The 25,657-nt window shown below is 35.8% G+C and overlaps 1 protein-coding gene across 3 annotated transcripts in view; it reads right to left on the bottom strand.

Moving 5' to 3' along the window:
- The window catches only part of CSMD3 (CUB and Sushi multiple domains 3), a 1,204,746-nt gene that overhangs the window by 231,217 nt on the left and 947,872 nt on the right, over positions 1 to 25,657 (bottom strand). For all 3 annotated transcript variants that reach the window (XM_019032923.3, XM_031014090.3, XM_019032924.3), the window contains one exon: positions 18,456 to 18,572. In XM_019032923.3, coding sequence (XP_018888468.2) covers positions 18,456 to 18,572 — 117 coding nt within the window. The remainder of the gene's footprint in view (positions 1 to 18,455; positions 18,573 to 25,657) is intronic.

Raw genomic sequence — 25,657 nt, forward strand, 5'->3', positions numbered from 1 at the left:
TACCATTCTGGACATCGGCCTTGGCAAATAATCTATGATTAAGTCCTCAAAAGCAGTTGCAACAGAAACAAAAATTGACAAGTAAGACGTAATTAAACTAAAGAGCTTCTGCACAGAAAACAGATAATAAACAATCAACAGAGTACACAGACAACCTAAAGAATGGGAAAAAATATTCACAAACCGTGCATTCAGCAAAGATCTAACACTCATAATCTATAAGGAAATTAAATAATGCAACAAATAAATAACCAATAACTCCACCAAAACATGGGCAAATAACATGAACAGGCATTTCTCAAAATATTTTAAAAATGCTCAACACCACTAGTCATCAGGGAAATGCAAATCCAAACTATAATGATATACCATCTCACATTAGTCAGAATGGTTATTATTAAAAAGTTAAAAAATAACAGATATCGATGAGGCTGTTGAGAAAATGGAACACCTATATACAGTTGGTGGGAATGTAAATTAGGTCAGTCACTATGGAAAACAGTTTGGAGATTTTCCAAAGAACTTAAAAATACCTAGACAGGCACAGTGGCTCATTCCTGTAATTTCAACACTTTGGGAGGCCAACGCAGGAGGATTACTTGAGCCTAGGAATTTGAGACTAGCCTGGGCAACATGATGAGACCCTGTTTCTACAAAAAAAAAATCTAAAAAATTGGACTCAGCATTTTTTGTAGGGACTGTGTCTCTACAAAATATTTAAAATGACCACGACTGTGGTCTCAGCTACTCAGGAGGCTGAAGTGGGAAAATGACTTGAGCCAAAGAGGTCGAGGCTACAGTGGTCAGTATTCACACCACTGCACTCGAGCCTGAGTGACAGAGTGAGACCCTGTATTAAAAAAAAAAAAAAAAAAACAACCAATAAACACAACTACCATTTGACCCAGGAATCCCATTACTGGGTATATAACCAAAGGAAAATAAATTGTTCTACCAAAGAGACACATGCATTCATGTTCATCACAGTACTATTCACAACAGCAAAGACATGGAATAACTTAGGTGGTCATCAATGGTGGACCAAATAAAGAAAATGTATTACTTACACATCACGTATAATATGCAGCCATAAAAAGAAGGAAATCATGTCCTTTGAAGCAACATAGATGCAGCTGTAGGCCGTTATCCTAAGCAATTTAATGTAGGAGGAGAAAACCAAATACCACATGTTCTCACTTGTAAATTGGAGCAAAGCAGTGGGTACACATGGACAGAAGGATGGGAACAAAGAGGAAGAGAAGCCAGAGCTGAAAAACTACCTATTGGATATTATGTTTAGTACCTGGCTGACAGGGTTATTTGTACCCCAAGCCTCAGTGTCAAACTTAATATACTCATGTAACAAATCTGCACATGTAGTCCCAAATCTAAAATAAGAGTTGAAATTATAAAAATAAATAAGTAAATAAATGAATAAATCAAAGCATAATCAATGCCTAAGTCAGGGAAATTTACAGTGAAAGATTTTCCTAGCATTTTTTTTTCAACGTGCTCATTTTACAGATGAGGAAACTGAGACCCAAAGACATCAAGTGACTTGCTCAGTTTCACAGAGCTTCTCATAGCTCTTAGATTACACAGCATGTTGCCTCAGTGGGAAAACTGTCTCATGGCAATTCCTCAATCAACTGTAGATGATGCAAGTTGGGATTTTAAAAAAAAGGAAGGCATAAATTTTATAGTTATTTTTTTGTCTCATACTTTTGAAAATGCTGCTGAAAGTTCAGCTGATTAAAAAATTAACACAGGAAAATTTATTTTTTTATTTATCAATGGTCTAGTTTTATTCATAAAAACCACACTAGCCCTATACTCTGACCACCTGAGTTCTACACTGGAATTATTTGGAAGTACATCCAGACAACACATAATTTCCTCAGTAAATGTAAAACAAAATTTGGAAGCCGGAAAAAAAATGTGGAAAAGGATTATGTTTGAAATATTATAGAAGAAAAATGAGCGGTAGAGAACTGAAAGAAAATATCTAATTATATGCTTTATAAGTAGGTAAGAACTATGAATGTGGACCTTATTTTTCAAACAGGAAATCCACAGAAAATTATAGCAGAAATCAGCAAAAATGAAGGGAGATAACTTGGTAAGTTTTAGAATTTAGCAAATAGGTGTGAAGGGCAATCACCAGACAGAGGAAACTTAGTAGCAGCAGTTTGTGGAACTCAGGTTTCATTAATTAACTGCAATAAGCACTGAGTAGAAATAAATAGTTCTATGAAATACTATTAAGAAAACATAAATGTGCTTTCTGAAGAGAGGGGAAGCTTATTATCTAAAGAAAATAAATGGAAAAAATACCTGTTTAGTAGTACAAAATATACCTAAAATCATATTTCTAAAATGTCATATTTCTTAAAATTAACCAACAAGAAAACAAAATATTGAAAAGCTATAACTATTACACTTCTTGTTGATACTTACAAAAATGTTATGGTTTAGGGTGGGTCAGATATAATTATCTCTTTTTTATAGATGAGATGTCAGAAAGAATAAATAACTTACATGAGATTACACATAAGGTCTATAACTAATACTGAAAGCTAGATTATATAGCTATAAATTTTGTCCTTTTACTGTAGGGTACATGTTTTAGGTTTGAACAAACATGTCTAGACACAAACCCTCATGAAATATGATTACAAACTCAAACATGATGCAAAGAAAACCAAAAGAGCTATTAAAGATAAAGAATACAAACATTATCAGTCAAATATGAATTATAAAATGGATGTGTTCCTGAGAAATTATAGGCCAAATTAAAATTCAAATATAAATCTCTTTTACAAAACTGATTTATATGTCATGAGATAATATTATGTGACATTCATTAATGTTTTCTCCCTCTACCCACAGAACCTGGGACTTTGCATCCTTGTTCGGATAGGATTCTAATTCTAGTGCACCTACCTCATTTTAGAAGTAACAGAAGAGAAGACACAGTCAAATTCAAGCTTCAAAGGGGAGGTGTGGGCATTAATATTGAAAATAATTGGACATATGCTTAGCTAGTCAGATGGAGTTTTTCCTCTGCCCTATTTATTTTGTACCACCAACACCCTAGATAGAAGTTTCCCTGCATGGGGAATGGAGTGAAGAGAATCCACAGGCGAGTGAGAGAACTGGATTGTTCAGAAATAGTAAGCCTGTACAATTTTATCAAGAATTTACAGTCTAAACTGAATTCTTAAAAGGTATAATGCTACTAGAATCCTACAGCATGCTCTGTGACCCATATTTCCTGCAGACTGATATTTCAGTTAATTCTATGGAAAAATGTCTTTTAAAGCTCTTATATGAAATGATACAGTTCTCATATCACAAATTTAAATGTTCAAGAAATGTAATTTCTCATCTTATCCAGAGTTTTATCTAAATGTCTAAAATGTAGAGAATGCCAGGCCAGAGTAAAGTTGAGGAATTTAGGAGCAGAGAATAGGTGAAGAGGAACTGGGAATAGGTGAAGAGGAACTGGGAAGAGGCTAAAATGAAGCATTTAGGCCTCCTCATTCCTTTCTAATCTCAAAGTGTCAGTCCAGAGTTTGTGGCTCCATACTCCTTATCTTGGCTGTAAGATAACTCCTGGACTAGCTTCTCCCAGTTGCATATGAATGTCTAAATGCTTAGGACTGTGTCAAGATTGATGCTTACCCACATTTTTTCCAAGAATGGAGGAGTGATCAACTAAGAAAACATCTGGTTAATGATTAAGCTAATACCTTGGTAAATAAATATGGTAAATAAGTATCTGGAAGAAACATAGAAAATGTCCTCCTCACCCAGGATAAAGGATTACTTAATTCATTGATTAATTCGATTGTTTGCATTTTCAGTAAATACATATTGAGATTTGTTTTAATGTGCAAAAAATCGTCAAGCTCTTTTATTTTTTCAATAATAAAAAAATACAATCTTTGATCACAGAGATGACACATTAGCGCAGTATTTTCATTGAGCTGCAACTTTGTAAAGACAGTCCCCTTCAAATACGTACTCACACACACACTCACACCCACACACCCACCCACACACACACACACACACAGAAAGATAGAGAAAATATCCATATTGTCTTATTAAAGACACTTAGCATCCTTAGAGAAAATAAGCCTAAAATATTTCAAATTTTTTAAACCCCGTGTTTCCAAATTTTGCTGGACTTTATGTCCCTGTCCTCTCACCCAGATATGTTAGTTTACCCTCCCAAAGTCTTGGGTAAAGTTGGTTTAGTGAATTCTAAATAAAGAAATGTCTCTAGAGTAGATAAGAACATTTCTTCCAGCTGTAGTAGTTTGAAATAAACTTTTCATTAGTACATCACGCTACTTCCTGGTATCCTTAAATGTCAATAAACTTGTGACTATAATTTTTAAAATAATTATATGCTTTTGTCCAAGGAGTAGTTATTTCCACCAACATGAAGGGTTCTAGGCAAAAGGCCAAGACAGCCAAGCTTGCCAGATATTCTCTCACAAAAAGAGTTGGAAATTGGTGTTGTGATTTATAAATCAGTCCCTTTGGGTTTGATGAGTGGAAAACAATGTGAACCTGTCTCCTGAAGTGTGAATACTTTCTGAGGTAGCTGACAACACTGAATTTCTGAAACTGCAAAGCTGGTGATTGGACACTGAATTCATATCTCAAGTCTAGACATCAGGAAGGGCTTTGACAGCAGTTCTCAAGGTCTTTGTAATATCACTTGCTCCTTTCTACTCATGTGGCTGCTGCCATCATTAGAGACCATGAATTACACTAGAATATTGACATACACACATACTCAGGCACATACACAGATCTCACTCATCCCTACTATCTTCTACAAACAATGAATGCTTCCTCCCTCCTCCACTGCCTAAATTAATCCCCTCCTTGTTTCTCATCCATACCTCTGAAACAACCACTCTCTCCCTGCCACAAATAATATTAACTAAAATGTCCAACGGGTTTTGTTAATCCCCTGCAAAATAGCTTAATTAGTTACTACGGTACAGGAGATACATTTCAACCTCCTTCTCATCCTTCGATTTTCAGCATACTGCAGTTTTCACTCATCTCCCTAATCTAAATTTGATCCTCCTGTTATCCTTTCTCATTATACTTTGGGTTTTTTTTCCTCACCCTTCATGCTCACTAGCCAAATTTGTGCCCATAATTGTGTGTGTGTGTGTTGTGTGTGTGTGTGTGTGGGGGGTTATTCAATTATGTTTACAAGGTAATTCTCAAAATATTTAATCAGTATGACGTGGGTACAGAACAGTCAAAAGTGTTGCTAGGCTGGGGAAGGGCCAGTGGCCAGAGAATTATGGAGTAATTTTAGAGATCAGAAAAGTGGCTATTTGTCAGTACGTGTAAATGTTTCAAAATTCTAACAACTGAAAATTGTTGTGCCCGTAAATACCAGGTGAATATTATCCCTGGGTTATCTGACTACTCAATTAGACAATATACTAACAAGAACAATTAAGCATTTCTGTTTCATTGGGCATTAGGTAGCCTCAGCCTAGCAAATAATTCTCTGAAACAAAGTGAGAACACAATAAGCATTTGTTGAACTGATTTAACACGGCATACCAGGCACTTCATAATCTGGTCTCTGCCTTCTTTACCAGTTTCAAGCATATTAGTTTCCGACTAGTACTTTGCTCTTCAACTAGAGATAAAAATATATAGTCCCTTTCAGAAAACATATGCCATATCTCTACATCTTTCCTTGTGTTGCTCTTTTTGGCTGGAATGTCCTTCTCCAGATAACAATTACACATTCATTAAGACTTAGGTCATGTGCCATCTCATCAGATCAATGTTTCTGTCACGGTTATCCCCATTTCTCAAATCAGCCACCAGCCTTCCTTAGCTGTTCCTCCTCTGTTTACCCATAGCATGCTTACAAATGGTAGTTTCCCACATCATAGTTTATAGCAGTTTCCACATTCTTCCTGAATAAACTGTTTAATTTTCTAATTCCTTTTCCTGTGATCTCCTAGAGGGCAGGAACCATTGTTTACATAACCTGAACATTCAGATTCTAGCTCAAGGCTGGATGTATACACACAGTGTAAATAAATAATTGAGCAAATTAGTGAATAATTGCCACTTACAAGCAATATAATATAGATCTTTACCCACAATGAGGTTAGAATTATTTATAGCATATTTCTACAAATTTAGAGATAGTAAGGAGAAGCAAAGGGGTTAAGTAAAAGAGAAAGCAGCATGAAGTTTCCATACCCCTACACTAAGAACAGCAAACATACTAGATTGAAAGTCAAATTCAATCTACAGCTGAGTTTTATTTAGTCCATACTGTGTTTTAAATGTTATAGAATTAAACTACCTTCAAGAAGGCATGGATTTTAGTTCACCACTGCACCCACCATCCCATATGATCGCTGTCCAGATATTGATTTCATTTATGTTATCTACCATTGAATGAAAGATTTTAATTTGAATTTTAATGGGCAAACTCTGTTACAATAAAATAAATATTATAGAAGATTGAAAAACATTTGTTATATAAAATATTGCTAAAATAAGCAGTATAATAGATGAAACTTTGATAGTTAGTCTGGTATTTTAGTATAAAACACAGCTTCAGTGAATTTGGAAAATATTCCAGTTATATCTCTGTTCGAGTTTCCACTTCTCAGCAAAAGCCGCTAGGTTGAAATGTTAAGGGTTTATAAAGCTATAAGAGAATACTATTCAAATCCCTCTAACTCAGAGACTGGAATCACAGATTTTTAGTGTGTGATGTGCACCATGTGTTTGTATACCAAGCACAAAATAAGCACTATCAATCTTCTAACCTATTTGAAATATAATTTATTGAGTTTTCAAATACATTATTTCAAAATGCAAATGTTAGCCTTTGTTAAGTCTAAAGTAGATAATTAAATCATATGAGTCACCAAAACAGAAAAAAACACCAAACGTGTATTTTAATTATAATCAGCATTGCATTGCAGTGTTAAACAATTAGAGATCATTATACTATCCTAAAACATCAGTGGGATAGTGTCAAAAATGATGACTATTCCTTGTTTACAAAAGACTCCGCCTGTGGCATGCTGTGTGCTTTTGTAAATCATTTATCTTCTAGCTTTAATCTGTCATGGTATGAAATATTACAAATGTGATTCTGCATGACAGAATAATGAAATACTAAAAAAGGCTGTATGTAATGACTTCTCCATAAAAAGTTTTCCAGAAAAAGTAATGCATCTATATTAATGTATATGTATAACTTTTTTCTTTTTATTATTTCAAATATTTTCCCATATCAACATCTTAAAGAGAAGACCAACAATTTTATAGTGAAACTTTGCGAGAAATGTTTACTCTCTATATGAATATTCAGGCTCATTCAAGGAATTATTTTGTGCCTAAATACCAGCAGGGAAACAAAGTAGAAAGTCAATTTTCTAGCATTTGTAATGAATTGAAAAATGCAAAGTTATCTTGGAGGTATTTATTACACTTTAATGATAAGAGTGAGAAAGTTAAAAATGACCATCACGGATATTCCAATGCATTAAAAAAGAGAAAAGAAGAAAGAAAATTACAGAGAAGAATGTAGCATGCCATTGTTATGTAACTAATCTTACTTTTGCAGAATAATAAAAGATTCAGAATTTAGGTTAAATTTATAGTTACCTTTGGAATTTAATGAAATTATATGAATCCATGTACTTCTGTAAGCAGATTTTTGGTGGAACTTTCCTATACTTTAATTCTCTAGCTTCCAGTAGCATACTCTTTAAATTCAAAAGTAGATTTCACCTATTTTTTAAACTACGAAGTCCCTTGGGGACAAAAGTTTTTATTTTATACATCAAGAAAATGAGGATCAGAAAGTTTAAGTAATTTGCTTAAAGTCACATGGCCAATTAGAGGCAAACGACTGCAATCCAGACCTTTGGATCCCCAGTTCACCTTGTTTCCCACTATTTCGCAGTAACCGCTCAATATTCTCTTCAATCAGTTTACAATTGTTACCATCATTGACTTTATGACATTGAACCTCATGTCAAAATAATCTTCGGCAGCTTTATGCCACCTGGTATTAAATAGCCTAACAGGACACAACTGCAGAACTTATCACATTGGTAAAATGAAGCAAAAACTAAAAACAACCATAAATGGGGAAAGTACTAATATGTTGAAACGTCATAACCACTGTTTAAACAAATTGTTGTAAAATGTCTAGCTTCATGTTCCTGCACTATATTTTTCAGCTTTCTTCTGAATTATTAAGCATAACTTATTTTCTATAACTGCCTTACAGCAGCAGAAATATGAAACATAAACATCGGCACTTATACACAACGAATGTGAATAGATAACCATCATATGAATCTAATCGATTATTTGACAGTTATTTTGAAAATTCAGCTAATCCCATTCTAGAGCATATTATACTGAAATTCTTGCAAGTTGAAAGGAAATAACTTTGCTTAAAATGGAAAGATAATATAATAACAACAGAAAGATAAATATGACATATGATATACGATACACATATATAAATTACAGCTTATATTAAAACATGTAAAATCATTTTTAATGTTTAACTGTTGACAACTTTCAAGCCCCACCACTCCTCCTTCCCCTCTGCCTCATATCTGGGCAAGCTGATTAGGTCACCTAAGTGCTGCCTCTTTGCCACCAGTGGTAAGTTTAAATCATGCAAGCACTCACCTGTACACAGAAACTCCCACCCCACTGCTACTCCATAATCACAATAAAACTCCAAAGTCAATCTCCCTTCTCTGCTCTCTCACGCATTTTGAAACTGCTTGGCAGTTTGCCTTGCTCTCCCTAGAAAGTCTCATTTTGTGAGTAACACGGCTTTTCATACTTCCTTGTGCTTGTGTGGTATCAGTCTTGAAATCCAAACCAGGGCCGGGCACAGTGGCTCCCACCTGTAATCCCAGCATTTTGGGAGGCCAAGGCCAAGGCGGGCAGATCACAAGGTCAGGAGTTCAAGACTAGCCTGATCAACGTGGAAAAACCCCATCTCTACTAAAAATACAAAAATTAGCTGGGTGTGGTGGCGCGTGCCTGTAATCCCAGCTACTCAGCAGGCTGAGACAAGAGAACCACTTGAACCTAAGAGGCGGAGGTTGCAGTGAGCCGAGATCGTGCCACTGCAATCCAGCCTGGGCAACAGAGTAAGACTCCGTCTCAAAAAAAGAGAAAAAAATAAATCCAAACCAACTGCAGAGTGACCACAACAATGAATGCAATGAGGAAAGTGTCTAAGTGATGACTACAACCACTAGAGGTCTTTCTTCTCTTGTTTTCTCTTGGTAACTGGCTCTGCTGTCTGCTGGCAAACTTGCACTTAGAGCTATGCTGCTTTGTGCTGCATTTTCTGAGTTTTTCCAAGTTATCACAGATTTAATCAATCTACATCAGATCTTTTAATAACTGGCATTTAGAACCAAGGGTTGGGTCCTCATCAAAGTGACCCTGTTGTATGTTGTAGCCTGGACTTATCTGTGTACTTTATAATGAATCACATATCTTGATTCCAGCAAAAACTGTGACTAATCTTAAGTTCAGATAAACAACTCTTACTGTGTGGCTATTGGTTGTGTGTGTCAGGCAGTCACTGGCCCCTTTTCTAGAGAAGACCCAGGGAAAATATTGATACCCTGTGCAATACATGGGCTCACTGGATGGTGGATTGTGAGAAAGAAGAGCTACCATATGGTGTGCTGAGTTCTAACCTCCTAAAAGAAGATGACTCACTAAAACCCTATAAAATGCCTTTGCTGGCTGGGCGAGGTGGCTCATGCCTGTAATCCCAGCACTTTGGGAGGCCAAGGCGGGCAGATCACGAGGTCAGGAGATCGAGACCATCCTGGCTAACACGGTGAAACCTCGTCTCCACTAAAAATACAAAAAAAATTAGGTGGGCGTGGTGGCAGGCGCCTGTAGTCCCAGCTACTCAGGAGGCTGAGGCAGAAGAATGGAGTGAACCCAGGAGGCAGAGCTTGCAGTGAGCCGAGATCTTGCCACTGCACTCCAGCCTGGGCGACAGAGCGAGACTCTGTCTCATAAAAAAAAAAAAAAAAAAAAAAAAATGCCTTTGCTGATATTGCTATCCAGGTCTCTGTTGTAACAAATAATCTAATCCTCAGGCTTTAGAGGAAAACACATATGGCATCTATGTGGAACAACTAATGAGTTGATGAAAACTTAAAATAAACCCAGAGTTCTTAAACCTTATAAAGCAACCATTGTTTCTAACCTTGAAGTTACTAATTTGAGATACTTTGGAGGAAGAAATTTATTAATTATGAAATAATTATGATTAATAATTAATATAAGTAGGGTAAGGAGACCTTCCCTCCTCTGAAGTTACATATAGTAACCCTTAAAGCAGAAATGAAAACAACAATAAACTACATACAGGTTGAAGAAATACAAAATTAAAATAGATCCACAATTTGACCCAACTGGAAATCCAAAATTTACACAAAAACTTATAATGTAAAAATATGAAACGTCTCTGATTGGTTTTTATGTCTCTACAATATGGGTTCTAAATTAAGTGCAACATCTACTGAGATGCACCACTTAGCAAACCTTCATGGCCTTAATCTATACAGAGGCTCAGATACAGTTATTCCTGGGGATCCCACTAAATTTCAATAAGGCACACCCTATAATCTAAAGGAGATATGAAATATAAAATGGTGAACAAAGAAGTATGCCTCATTTTAATCATCAGCGTTATTGCCTTACCTAAATATCCCACAGTGGTCATGGAAGCTCTGACCAAAAAGGTAGTAAAATTAAATAAAGTCTTTGGCACTTACAACAGGCTTGACAAATTAGGACTCTATGGACTTTTATCTTCAGTTAAAAGTTAGTTAATACAGCCCAGTGTAAAATAACATAGGGCCTTTAAACATTAAAACCCATTATAGAAAAAGTATTTAGAGAAGGGGTGATTATCCCCACTGTGTCTCCATTTAGTAGCCTATTTTAGCTGCTTTTAAAACTGGAAAAAATTAATGCCCACTCGTGGTGAATTACTGCAACTTTCATTCTGTCGTCTCACATATTAAAGGCCTCATAATCAATACTATTGAAATTACTGACTCCATCCAATTATCAGATAGTAAATATTCTATTATCACTGATTTGAATCATATGTTCTGTTTAGTGCCTGTTTTAACAGCCTCTCAGCTTTTGCCTTTTATGGGATAGAATACTGTGGCCCACAGCCTTACCTTGCTACCCATGGGTTTTCAACAGTCTTTGAAATGCAGGTGGGTGAGAGGCAGATCATGTTCAACCAAATGGCCAAGCCATGGCTTGAGATCTAATTATGTAAATTATACCCTCCAAATTAAATAATATAATCATAAGCACACATGATAATCATATTTCCCTTCTCTAAAATGATAGGCTTAAAAAATAGGGGTTTCCTTTCTTACAGGCACACAAATAACATACTAATTTCTGCTAATTTACATTAAAACAACCATCAGTTAGAAAAAAAGAGGCTGGGTGTGGCGGTTCACACATGTAATCCCAGCATGTTGGAAGGCCCAGGTGGGTAGATCACCTGAGGTCAGGAGTTTGAGATCAGCCTGGCCAACATGGTGAAACCTCATCTCTACTAAAAATACAAAAATTAGCTGGATGTGGTGGTGGGCGCCTATAATCCCAGCCACTTGGGAGGCTGAGGCAGGAGAATCACTTGAACCCAGGAGGCGGAGGTTGCAGTGAGCCGAGATGGCACCACTGCACTGCAGCCTAGGAAGCAGAGGGAGACACCATCTCAAAAAAAAAAAAAAAAAAAAAAGTTCCCTTTTCTTTTCAATTGCTCCAAATCTAAAAAGTAATGACAAATAGTAAACGCAAGTTTTGAATAAACACACATATTGTGAATATGTGTCATTGTTAGATAAATTCAGTATTTAGAAAAGAGTAATAATTGGTTTTGATGCAATTGTACTGTTAAAAAGTGAAGTGTCATATACTTTAAGTAAAAAATATATAAAAGCCTATATTGATCTTCTTAAGTATTCATTCATTACTGAAAATTTCATACTGGGGAAAATAAAATGCCAGTAAAATGGTTTACTGATTGAACAAGCAAACAAAAGTAATCTAAAAACAATCTGTCCCTAAAATATGGAGAAAATTGGTGGCAATAAATGATTGAATTAAGCATAAAAAGAGGTAACCACAACATAGACTGTGTTGCTGAATCGTTAAAAAAAACTCACAGACATAAGACCAAAGAGCAAATGGTCAAATATATGTGTGAATTTTAAGGAAAAATATACACAAAATGAACTGCTATTATTTTTAACATAAAAGATGAGAATAATTCATTAATTTTACATATCCAAGTCAAAACTACATTAGCATGTATTTAAAAGTCCAGATGCCCAATGGAAAAACATATATGTATACATTTAGAGATAGTATGTATGCATCTTATTTTCAATCCATTGTTTTACTTTTTTCTTCTGAATTACAAGAATACCTAAATTCTCAGATTACCGTTTACAGGTTAACAATTTATGCAGAAATGTGAAAGATGTGATATTGCAAAAACAAATCACACTTAATAACCACTATGTAATTACCTAAGTCTATCAGCCCAAAATAAAATACATTTAGCGAATATAATAAAAATTAATGAAATAGTTGCTACTTATCACTGTTTTTAACATAATACTATAATAGAGCTATATTTTTTTAAAAATTATAATCTTATAATGTGAGTAATATCCTAAGGAAAGATGTTTCTAGATTAACTGGAATAAAAATACTTCAATGAGAAATAAGAAAGATAGTGGTTGTGAATAAGAAATAAACAAAATACATTAAAGTAGAAAAGAAGTTCAAGGCAGTGGCAGCTACTTTTTTAAAAAGCCTCTCCTACAGCAATATGCAAAAGGGTTTGGTAACTCTGTGTGCCATCTGCACATAGTAGACTAGATTGACAATTACTTCAGATGATTTAGGGATTCATAAATTTGAAACATGCAACGAAGAGACTGTGCCAATAATAAAAGATAGGTGAGAAGGCAGATTACTGGGGCAAATGTAAGGTTTTTATGCCCATTTTGAACATACCAAGTGTGAAAACTAGTCTTGGGAAAGAATAAGCTCTGTACACTAACAAATATGCCTTCGCGGTGTGTCTTCTAGGAGGTAGAGCTATCTGGAATGCTAAACATGAAATTAAGTCACCATCGACTATACTGGATATCCTCAGGATGTTTTACATGTTGGAATTTTCCAAGAAATCTGAATGTCAGTTTGCAGTCGACACAGCTGATGCATGCTTTATACAGCAACTTACATTAAGATTTTCTACATAAAATTATATATATATATAGTTCACCCTTTATAGTGGATTGAATAGTGTTCCCCAAAATTTATGTTCACCAAGAAGCCCGGAATGTCACCATATCTGGAAACAGGGTTTTTGCAGATGTGATTAGTTAAGGATCAAGATGATATCATATTGGAGTAGAGTGGGCCCTAAATCCAATAGGTGGTGTCATTATAAGAGCAAGAAAAAACAGAGAGACACACAGAAACAGACAGTTAGGAGAAACGGTCTTGTGAAGATGACGTCAGAGATTGGAGTAAACCAGCTATAAGCCCAGGAACCTCAAGGCTTGCTGGGAGTCACTAGAAACTAGGAAGAAGCAATGAAGGATGCTTCTCTAGAGCCGCCAGAGGAAGTGTGGCATTACTGACACATTGATTTCAGGCATCCAGCCTCTAGAACTGTGAGAGAATAAAATGAAGCCACTAAGCCTGTGATACTTTGTTATAGTAGCCTTAGGACATGAATACATCCTCTTTTACAGATAATTCCTAGAAAGTAAGAAGAGGATGATTGAAGAGAGATAGAGGTGGGAGAATAGGAAGGAATGATAATTCCAACAATATTTCATGTGAATATTTCAATATTTCATGTGAAATTAATCCAGATATTTTGTTGCTAATTGCAAATTATTTCTTCTGAATTATAAAGAGGTCTTCCCTCTGTTTTTAAAATTTCATCTCCTCCAATTGCCTAAAGTATTTTTTTTTTTTTTTTTTTTTTTACCAATTGATCCACCTCATATCTTCAGCTTTGTCTTCTCTACTGTATCTTTCTCTTTGGGCTTTAAAATAAATACCCCAGTATCTGCTGGAGTAAGAGAAAATAAACAAAAACCAAACATTATCTGCTGATTTATACTCTACTTTGACTGTCATCCTATATATTTATGTTTCTTCTCAGCCAGGATTGTTGAAATAGAAATCTACACATTTATTCCCAAATTTTACTAATTCCTCCCTCCCCGAAATCTTATTTGGACTCCTACACTCTAGGTATAATACATATTAACAAAAAATTTTCCCTCTGACAATGTTAACAGTTCTCTTACATTCTAAAGCATGTTTTCTATAAGAAATGAAAAGTAAAATAAAATTGGTCTTCCATGTTTCTGACACTTAAATATAATTCATAAAGTCTTAAGCAACTAAACCATAAGAAAAAACAACTGGTGATTAAGCATTGAAAAATGAAGAAAAATTAAATATATTTTATTAATAGATAAGTAGGATTTTTTAAATCCAAAAAGCCAAATGTATTAGTCTTATATGTAGAATAAGGAGAGTAAAATATTAATAAATTCTCTCCAATTGATCCAGAACTGTTATTTTTCTGAGAATAATAAAACAAGTAGAATCCTGCAGGATGAATATTTCCAAAATCTGACCCCAACACCTGAATTCAAATGAAATTCAGTGATGCTCATGAAAACATTATGAATTGACATTTGTCTTATTTATAAAAACTAAAAGATGGCAATTGACTGACAAAGAGTATTTACTCAATCAACCAGTAAAGCGAAGTAATATTATGCACATATTTATTAGGTTGGTATAAAAGTAATTGTGGTTTTTGCCATTAAAAGTAATGGCAAAAATAACTTACAGGCATTTAATTCTACACCAGGCAAAAAAAAAAAAAAAAAAGTAATTTGGTACCACATGACCTGTAAGAAACACAAGTAGTTCATGTGGAATTATCTGAAAAAACTGTCATCTGTTCTTACCTTGAAGGAATAAAAATGTTCTGTTAGACTATTTCAGAGACAATATGGCATATGTAAAATCATGTAGATGATCTTTCATGGGTGATTTAATTTATTTTCATGTGTAATGTTGGTTATATGTGATTTTCTTTTTACATAAGGACGTTAGAGCCTTAACCCCTATGTAAAATGCAATCCAATGAATGCACTGAGTGTATTTGACAGACATTGTGCTAAATCAGTGGTTCCCAACCTTTTTGGCACGAGGGACAGGTTTTTTGAAAGACAAATCTTTCCATGGGATGGTTTCAGGATGATCCACTTCAGATCATCAGGCATTAGTTAGGTTCTGATAAGGAGTGCACAACCTAGATCCCTCACATGTACAGTTCACAACAGGGTTTGCACTCCTATGGGAATCTAACGCCACAGCTTATCTGACAGGAGGTGGAGCTCAGGCAGTAATGATAGCTTACCTGCCACTCACTTCCTGCTGTGCGGCCCAGTTCCTAACAGGCCAAGGACCAGTACCAGTCCATGGCCCGGGGATTAGGAACCCCTGTGCTAAACGATGTAAAAGTCATGTTTTAAGAGCATCTGCATATAAAACATATAGAAGAAGGAATGATCATAATTTGGGATAAATGACAGAAAAAGAAAAAAATGTGAGAAGTGATATGTGATGAAGTAATACTGAAAAGTAATAAATATAGCTCAACGTGGCAACAGAAAAAAATTATGGCAAAGTGAGAATGAGAGGAAGCAGAAGCAAAATAGAAATCTGATTTGTAGAGATCCAGTAACTACTGCTTGACCATCTGTCATCAAAGAGGTAAAGGAAGGTAATAGGAAGAAGTCAACAGTCAGTATTTGTTTACTACCACTATCCTACTCCCAGAAAATTGTACGGGATCATTAGATGATTGAATAGTCACTGGGATATAAAACCCAAAATATTTGTTTTTATGCTTTAACTAAATAACACAAATAATTGTTTTATTTTAACCATGCTATTTTTAAGACCTTAGTTCAATCCAATAATGTATGTCATTTAATTTAACCTTTTTCAGGGGTGGAAGAGGGGATAGGGGAAGTTTTATATGAATGTGAACATAAAGAAGAATGTGTATATGTGTACTTGTGTATGCATGTGACTTACTATGTTATTATGCCAATCACTCACATACATCAAATTATTATAAAATAACCACATAAGGTAGGTATTTATCATTGCTACTTTAGAGATGTGTAAGGTTCAGGCTGACAATGGGACTTGTCCAATGAAAATAGCAAGTAAGTTAAGTTGAGCCTGAACCCAGAAATCTGACTTGAAAGCTGGCATTCGTTAACCCAATGATATTAAGCATGAAGTATGTTAGACATAATTCACATGTATATATATGTATATAATATATATATCTCATTTACTGCTCACATCTCTAATCTATAAACAAAATGATACCAAATTTACAAATAAAGAGGCAGTCTCAAAGAGATTACGTAACTTGTCCAAGGGCAGATAGCTAACATGTGACAAGGCTGAAATTAGAATACAGGTGCTTAAATATATATGTAACTTAAAATGAAGAATGATGCCACATTTGTAAAATAAAATTAGTTTTTTACTAATAAATCAAAGTACACTTTGTTTTGTCCACAAAAAAACAAGAAGATTCATTTAAAAAAACAGTTTTAAAAACCAACTATTATTGGCTCAATGTAGCAGTTTTTTTATATTAAGAGGATTAAATTCAACTTATATTAACCCTACAAAACTATAGATTTCATTCTTTAGGAATCTGTTAATTTACTTTTATTTCAATTAGTACTTTTTCTTTCTCTTTTTGAGCATACATAGGCTACAGTAATACATCTCCAGGATGACCAGCATGTCTATTTGTCAGGACATTAAATGGCTAATTTTCCTCTTTCTCATTCATTTGGCCACATGGCCTCCCAAGAACAGAGTATAACACGATAAAATAATGGCTTCCGAAGAGGACTCAGAGAGCCATGGAGTTTTCTGGATAATCATTGTTAGGATTCTGTCAGCAACCATGTAACATTTTTTTGCATCTGGGGAGCATAAAACTCTCTAGCAAAGGAAGGACTCAAAAGGCAAAAAATAAACACAGTTAAGGGAATGATATTTTTCTTTCTAAACTGTCGTTCTCTTCACTATCAAAGACCTCACCTTTGATTCAACCGATCAATACGTTAGGGGAAAGAAATACTTTGTAGAGTACAAAAACAGACACTTTGCTAATGCTGGCATCATCACTCTATTTCAATGTTAAAATAAAAGGTTTAGTACTACATTTCTGATGACAGTACTCTCAAGTAAGTTGAAGATCTTGGACTTGTTTCAGAAGGATGAAAAGGAGGATATATAGGTAGTATCTGGTTATAAGAAATTGGACTGGAAGCATCAGCTTATTTTATATCTCAGCAGCAGAAATGTTAAGCCAAGATGCTATTCAACTATCTCTAATGATAAAATCCATGTCCTTCTGCTGATATACTGAGTCATCCAGGCCCAGACATTCCTCATAGTTATAACAAATCCTTTACTATGTAACACAATGCTGTAAATCTAAATTTTAGAAGTCTGTGAACTTTCAGCCTCTCTCTCACACTTTCCTGCTCTCTAAATTTCCCTTGCCTATCCATCTGTGAACAGAACTTAATCTAGGTTAGCTCCAGCTGGATCTCAGAACCAGAACCTTTAAAAGCCAGATAAGTGACTTCTAAGACATGTGATCAGAAAGATGTGAAGGCAGCAAAGGACACATTGTCTTCTTAGTGCCAATGCAGAACAGATTGTCAGGTTGACAAGATGAGCTGAAATGTCCTTTGCTGTCTTTTTATATTTATTGCTGCCCCAGAAACTAGATGCTTAAAACCAAAAACTCTTCTTTCTGGAAATGTGTTAATAAACTATAAAATGTATATGATTGCTTTGTAAATACTTTTGTTATTATTGTAATAGTTCAATATTTGACTTAATACATATTTTACAGAGCAGCCTTGGCTTTATGCTCTGGTAATTTCCCATTTTATAAAATTCCAATATGAAGGCACTTGCAAGGTTACTGATATACTCATTTTTAAAAATTAAAAACAATCCTGTTTTCATTTTTGTATTGTTGTTCACCTGTGTACTTGACTGTAAATTCAGATTAAGATGACCTCAAAATTGTATTATTACAAAATCACTATCTAAAAAGAATTGCATAGTAAAATACTTTATGGATAGCAGTATTTTCATTTAAAATTTTTGAATAGCATGTAGTGAAAAATAAAGCATGTCTGGATGAAATACTACATAATGAGTCAAATCTTACTTACCAAACTCCTTTGGAACTGCTATAGAATAAACACAATTATGTCCCACACTGTAATTTTTTGGATAGTTTGGTGATAGAACAGTGCCTTCTGAACCTGTTGAACGACTTCCACAGGGCGCTAGGAAAAAATGGCGAAAATATCATTTTTAGAAAAAAGTTTTAAAAAATTCATACCATGGTTATCTTCTTCATATAAAAAATATATGGCTAATGGAATTTAAGGTGTATAATTTATTTGCATCTTATAATAAGATCCTCTAGTGTTAAACATTTGAAAAATAAAAAAGTGTAAAAACAAAACTTTATAAGTATTCAAATTTACTGTTTTCAGAAACAAAGTATGTAATATAATGTTATAATGGTGTTATCTAGAAATATAATGGTGGCCCAGCTTTCATTTGTGATAAGAGTGTGAAATTAATCATTTTTATAATAATGATAAAATACATATGCAAGTGGGAAATTGTTTTACTTGCTGGCAGGCTTTGGAATTCTACTCAGATTCAACACTGATTATGTGTGAGACATGGATGGCTGTACAAATACATTCACCCACTCATCTAAGTATTCTATTTTCTCATCAATCTTTATCTGCGTATATAATTTACTTTGAAATCACAGGAGTTGTTGATGGTGCCTTGAGGCAGACTTATTGGCTACCTCAGGCCCGATGTGGTATGTTAAAAAAAAGATGAGGGTGAAAACAATGTTTCTGATAAACTGTAGATGGGGGTCCTGTTATTCACAAGATAGGGGATGCATTAGGATTCATAGTTCTAGAACTCAAGAGAGACCTGAGATAAATGGAGATTTAGTATAGAAAGCAAATGGATGGTAACCGGCATTCTTTAAGCGAATAAGATCACTCTGAAAAGTATGTAGAATGAGAAAAGATGGGCAAAGAGGAGGTTCTAGGAGACACCAAAGGTTTAAAATCAGATAAAGATTGGGTAGCTACAGAGAAATTATTATCCTGGGGGTCAAGGGAGCAGAGTTTCAATGAAAAACAAGTGTTCAAAGAGGTAAATGTTGCAAAGTGATTAATAAATGCAAAAGAAGTCTGGGTTGACTTGGCAATCTGGAGTGTAAGAGTGGAGTTTTTCTGCCCCAGGTCTATAGTTTGCAGGAAGAGGGATTTTTTTTTTTTTTTTTTTAACACCTTGCCATCTGGCCCTGCTCCTTCACCCTTGGAATCAGAATGAGTTTCCTGATTGGTGAGCCCTGGACAGGAACTTGTACCTTTTTTCAGATTAGGAGCCATCCTTCTTGCAGAGCACACTGTCTGGTGTGCTCTTCTACACTGTAGGTTTTTTAGGGCGCCTTCTGAGGGTAGGGCTGTGCCTGTTGCTGACAGCTAGTAGGAAGCCCGTTGTCACTGCCACTCATATTTCATCAGTATTAAAGCTGATCGTTTGATTTCCTTTGAAGTTTTGCAGGAAGGACAGAGTACAATTTATTATTCCCCTCAAACACCAAAAGGAGGTTTTTTGGTGCTATTAATAGAGTAGTTTCAACTGGAGCAGCTCTCTGCAAGTTATAGCCAGCAGGCCAAATCCAGCCTGTGGACCAAGAAAGGTTTTTACATTTTTAAAGAGTTACAAGCAAAACAAAAACTACAGAAGAATATTCAACAAAGATATATGTGGCCAGCAAAGCCCAAAATAGTATCTGGTCCTTTACAGAAGAAGTTTGCCAACCCCCGGACTAGAGTGGGGAGGGGGCAAGTGGGGGAGGCTATATTATAGATGGATGGAGAGTAAGTGGTATATAAACAAATACAAAAGTAACAAGAATTATGACTATAAATTGGAGGGAAATGTATAAAGTAGTTTGCAGATGCAAAGTTGAATGAGTGTTCTTTGTCGATTTAATAGGGAGGAAGGAATCATTACACAAGGAAAATCAGCATTGACCTAGAAATAAGATCAAAAACAAAAGTGGAGTGATTCCCATTAGATATCAGTAGTGGCTTACCTCTGTGACTTGAGAAAAGGAGATTAGAAATAGATAGGTGTAGCTTTTATACTGGGAATTTATTGAAGTTAATGCCTGATTTTCCTTTTAAAGAGCACTGCATGCAGGGATGAATTAGGTACCTCCAGAAGAGTTATGACAGTTTGAAAAAGTAAAAATTTGTAATTAATTATTGGTCAAAGTTTTAAAATAGAGCAATACAGTATAGTTAAAACACACACAACACAAACAGTACGTTGTATTGCGTTGAGTGACGAATATTCTGCCTTTTTTCTTTAATGTTCTATAAAAAGGTAATAGTTAGAATTAAACACACTAAAATTAGAATTCTCTAGAAAAAACAACAAATTGACAGTGATTATAATAACCAAAGATGCATCCCTCTCATCACTCATTATTGTCTGAGATTAGAGCAGTCAGGTGTTATTCTTATTTCAGCACTGATAACTTTATTCAACTGATAATGCTACTGATGAGAGAATCATTCAAGAATGGGCAGTATGTCTTATGTTAATTTTCTTTCTGATTTTAAGGTGCTCCAGAATTAAAATTATAATACTTTGAATGAATGTGACAAAAACTATTAAACTCTTATTTTTATATTTGGGAAGTATGATAGAAATGGAAACTTCTAACTCAAGTTCAGTTCTGTAACTTAGTCATGAACATTGTGCCATCCTACATTAACATGTGTCTGACAGCCAGAATTTGTTTTACATATTTTATTTTGTATAACTGACATTTAGGACAGCTTTTATTAAAAATCATATTTAGAAATATGAAGGCTCTTTTAACAAATATACTATTAGGTTGTAATTTAATCACATGTCCTTATGGTAATATTATGTTAGATTCTGTTATTTATACTTGTAAACATAATTTTATGTTTATTCTGATGAGTGCCTACAGCGTGGCCTAATTTATAGTCAATAACACAGAATATTATAGTGAGTGATAATTATGCAGTGTGTTATTATTATAAATAAGGGAAAATTAACTATGCTCTGAGATACACATCTATTGTAATTTGTTTTACATTAGGTTGGTGCAAAAGTAATTGCGGTTTTGGGCATTACTGTTAATGGCAAAAACTGCAATTACTTTTGCACGAACCTAATATTTATATAAATGGAATAATAATTAAGTCAGGCCAACTTCACAGATTCTCCTAATATTGGTCTCCAGAAGCTTTTTATATTCCTACTTTCTGTTTTAATGTCATATTATTGGCTAATGGAGAAAAGGGCAGCTTTTATCTTTCTGGCTCTTAACAACTGGTCGAAGATAAAAGCAAGTCAGACCTTTGGATTCTATTCTTATTTTTGCTATTTGACATATGCCACATATACCTGTGGACCTTTTGTCAAATTGGCTGTTGTTTCTCTAAACAGCCTATATTCCTTGTAATGCATTAAACATAAGAACCCACTGTTCCTGATTATAACTTATGTAGTTAATAAATCCATATTTGCATTTTTTAATTTATTTTTATTTTTATTTTTTGAGACCAAGTTTTGCTTTTGTTGCCCAGGCTGGAGTGCAATGATATCATCTTGGCTTGCTGCAACCTCCACCTCCCAGGTTCAAGAGATTCTCCTACCTCAGCCTCCAGAGTAGCTGGAATTACAGCCATGCACTACCACGCCAAACTAATTTTTGTATTATTAGTAGAGATGGGGTTTTACCATGTCGGCCAGGCTGGTCTTGAACTCCTGACCTCAGGTTACCCATCTGCCTTGGCCTCTTAGAGTGCTGGGATTATAGGCGGGAGCCACCACGCCCGGCCTAAATCTATATTTTTAATAGCATGTTTGTAGAACATTTGAATTTAAGAAGACATGGTTCTATCATTAAGTAAGTGTGGGAAATACGAATGAAGGACTTGAGACTTTAGTCAGGTTTAGGGAATATCATGCTATTTCTCACAAACTTATTTGACCATGAAAAACTTTTTTACATGTAATATCTCACAGGACCTGCCTCCTTAAGAACATACTTTGCAAAAGGCCAAAGTGATGATTCTAAAATGTGGGGGATTTTTGGTAATAATTTTAATGTTTATGTAATTGATAATAATTAATTGTAATTTTGCTGTACCAAAGAACTGTGTTTTATGTATGCCTATAGAACCCAATAATTTAGAGACTGAAAATGTCAAACTTAGCCTACTTATAAATTGCCATTATTCTAGATTTGCTCTCCCTGACTCTTGGCGTCCAACAAAGAATCAATTTGTTGCTCATAACCTTATGTGATTTATCAGCTTCTCTATCTCCTCTGCCTCTGTAACTGTCACAGTCCAGACTCCCATCAATTTCTGCATGTGCTCTTTGACTCTCAGCTCCACTCATCACCTCAAGTTCATACCACTGGTAGCAATTTTTCTAAAACATAAGTCTTATCATGTTTCTCTTCTCTTCTCTTCTCAGGACAGCATCTGTACATAGTAGGCTCTCCATAAATATCTGTTGGATTATTAAGTGAACTATATCTGCAAGACCAGGCTACTATAAAATAATGTTCCATAGTCAGCATATAACATAAACATTTCATTTGGTTGAAATTATCTCAGAAAAAATTACTTAAATTTAGTACAGAATGCAGATACACCCTCTTTCAGTAAATCCATATAAGCCTATTTTTTTTCTTTATGTGATGGAAATTGCTTGTTCTTTGCTTGATTGCTGTGCTTTACATTTGGGGGCAATACTGTATGAACGATATGTATCTTTAAACATTAGAAATATATCCAATGGTAAGATGCTTATAATATGACTGCTATATGGATTCTGGGTTCTATTGAGGGAATAGCAAACCCATGTCTAATACCAAGCCCATAGTAGCAAATCCATGCTGATATAGTTTGAATGTTGGTGCCGTGCCCCCCTCAAATCTCATATTGAAATGTAATCTCCAATGTTGGAGGTGGGGTCTGGTGGGAAGTCTTTGGGTCATGGGGACAGATCCCTCATGCATGTCTTGGTGCTGTCCTAGCAATAGTGAGTGAGTTCTCCTGAGATCTGGTCATTTAAAGGTATATGGCACCTCCCCATTCTCTCTCTCATTCTCTATCTTGCCATGTAACATACCTGCTCCCCCTTTGCCTTCTGTAATGATTGCAAGCTTTCTGAGGCCCTCACCAGAAGCAGATGGTGAAGCCGTGCTTCTTGTACATCCTGAAAACCCATGAGCCAATTAAATTTATTTTCTTTATAAATAACCTAGTCTCGAATATTCCTTTATAGTAATACAAACAGACTAACAAATCGAAAGCAAAATTTGACTAGAAAATTCCTATCAAGCTGATATGGTTTGGCTGTGTCCCCACCCAAATCTCATCTTAAATTCCCATGTGGTGTAAAAAGAACCTGGTGGGAGGTCACTGAATCATGGGGTCAAGTCTTTCCCATGCTATTCTTGTGACAGGGAATAAGTCTCACAAGATCTGATGATTTTAAAAAGAGGCGTTCCCCTGCACTAGCTCTCTCTCTCTCTTTGCCTGCAGCCCTGCAGCCGTCCACGTAAAATGTGACTTGCTCCTCCTTACCTTCCACCATGATCGTGAGGCCTACCCAGCCATGTGAACTATAAGTCCAATAAACCTCTTTCCTTTGTAAATTGCCCAGTCTTGGGTATGTCTTTATCAGCAGTGTGAAAACGGGCTAATACACAAGGAGTGGGGTGTTACTATAAGGCTACCTGGAAATGCAGAAATGGCTTTAGAAATGGGTAATGGGCAAAGGTTCAAAGAGTTTTGAGGCCTCAGAAGATAGAAAGATAAGGAAAAGTTTGGAGTTTCTTAGAAACTACGTAAATGGTTGTGACAAAAATGCTGGTAGAAATATGGACAGTGAAGTCTAAGTTGACAAGGTCTCCGATGGAAATGAGGAAGTCATTGGGAATTGGAGCAAAGGTCACCTGTATTACTCTCTAGCAAAGAATTTGGCTGCATTGTGTTCATGTCCTAGTACATGTCCTAGAGATCTGTGCAAACTTAAAGTTAAGAGTGATGTCTTTGGGTATCTGGCAGAAGAAATTTCTAAGCAGCAAACCGTTCAAGAGGTGGCCTGGCTACTTCTAACAACCTACTGAGAGCGGCAGGAGGCAGCCAAATGCCCAAGAAGATAGGGGTGGGTCCGTGGTGAAACCCCACCTTCAAGCAAAAAACAGCTTGAAGGCTGAAAGACCAGACTGCTGGTCCTGGATGAAACCCGCGACCCAGAGTGAGAACTTCTGTTCCTGTTCGCCCGCCCTTTCCTAATTGATTCTTTCTAAATAATGTCTTTTACCCAATCGAATGCTGCCTTTTCCAATAGTACCTACAGCCTGCCCCTCCCCTATGCTGAGGCCATAAAAAGCCCCAGACCCAGCTATGCAAAGAGGAGAGAACTGCCCGACTGTGAGATTGGGGTACCACCTCCTGCATCCCCTCTCCACTGAGAGCTGTTCTGTTGCTCAATAAAATTCGTCTTCACCCTCCTCACCCTTCAATGTCCAGAATATCCTCCTTCTTGGGTTCAGTACAAGAGCTAGGGAACTACCAACTGCGAGTACAAACTATAACAAAGGCAAGCTGGGACACATCAGCGTGGCCTAGTGAGGCCCAGGTGGGGTGTTGCTGGCCAGAGATTCACGGCTTTCAAAGTGTTGGAGAAGAAAATATCATACATAACTATAGTTAGCTACAGGAGCAAAGACATGACTTAAAGTTGGAGCTTATATTTAGAAGGGAAGTAGAGTGTAAACGTTTGAAAAATTCACAGCCAAGCCATGTGGCAGGAAAGAAAAAACGCATTTTCAGGAGTGGGATACAAGCAGGCTTGTGGAGCAATCACTTGCTAGAGAAATTAGAATGAGTAAAAGGCAGCCAAGTGCTAATATCCAAGACAATGGGGAAAAGGCTTTGAAGGTATTTCAGAGATCTTTCAGGCAGCCTCTATCATCACAGGCCCAGAGGCTTAGGAAAAAATAATGGTTTCCTGTACCAGGCCCATGGCCCTGCTGCCTGCCTTGGGAGGCTGCTCCCTGCATCCCAGCCACTCTGGCTTCAGCCTTGGCTCAAAGGGGTCCAGGTACAGCTCAGGCCACAGCTCTGTAAAGTGCAAGCCATAATCCTTGGCAGTTTTCACATGGTGTTAGGTCTGCAGATGCTCATAATGCAAGTGTGAAGGACGCTTGTCAACTTCTGCCTAAATGTCAGAGAATGTATAGAAAATCCTGGGTGCCCAG

The sequence above is a fragment of the Gorilla gorilla genome, chromosome 7, assembly GCF_029281585.2.
Source record: "Gorilla gorilla gorilla isolate KB3781 chromosome 7, NHGRI_mGorGor1-v2.1_pri, whole genome shotgun sequence".
Lineage (NCBI taxonomy): Eukaryota > Metazoa > Chordata > Mammalia > Primates > Hominidae > Gorilla > Gorilla gorilla.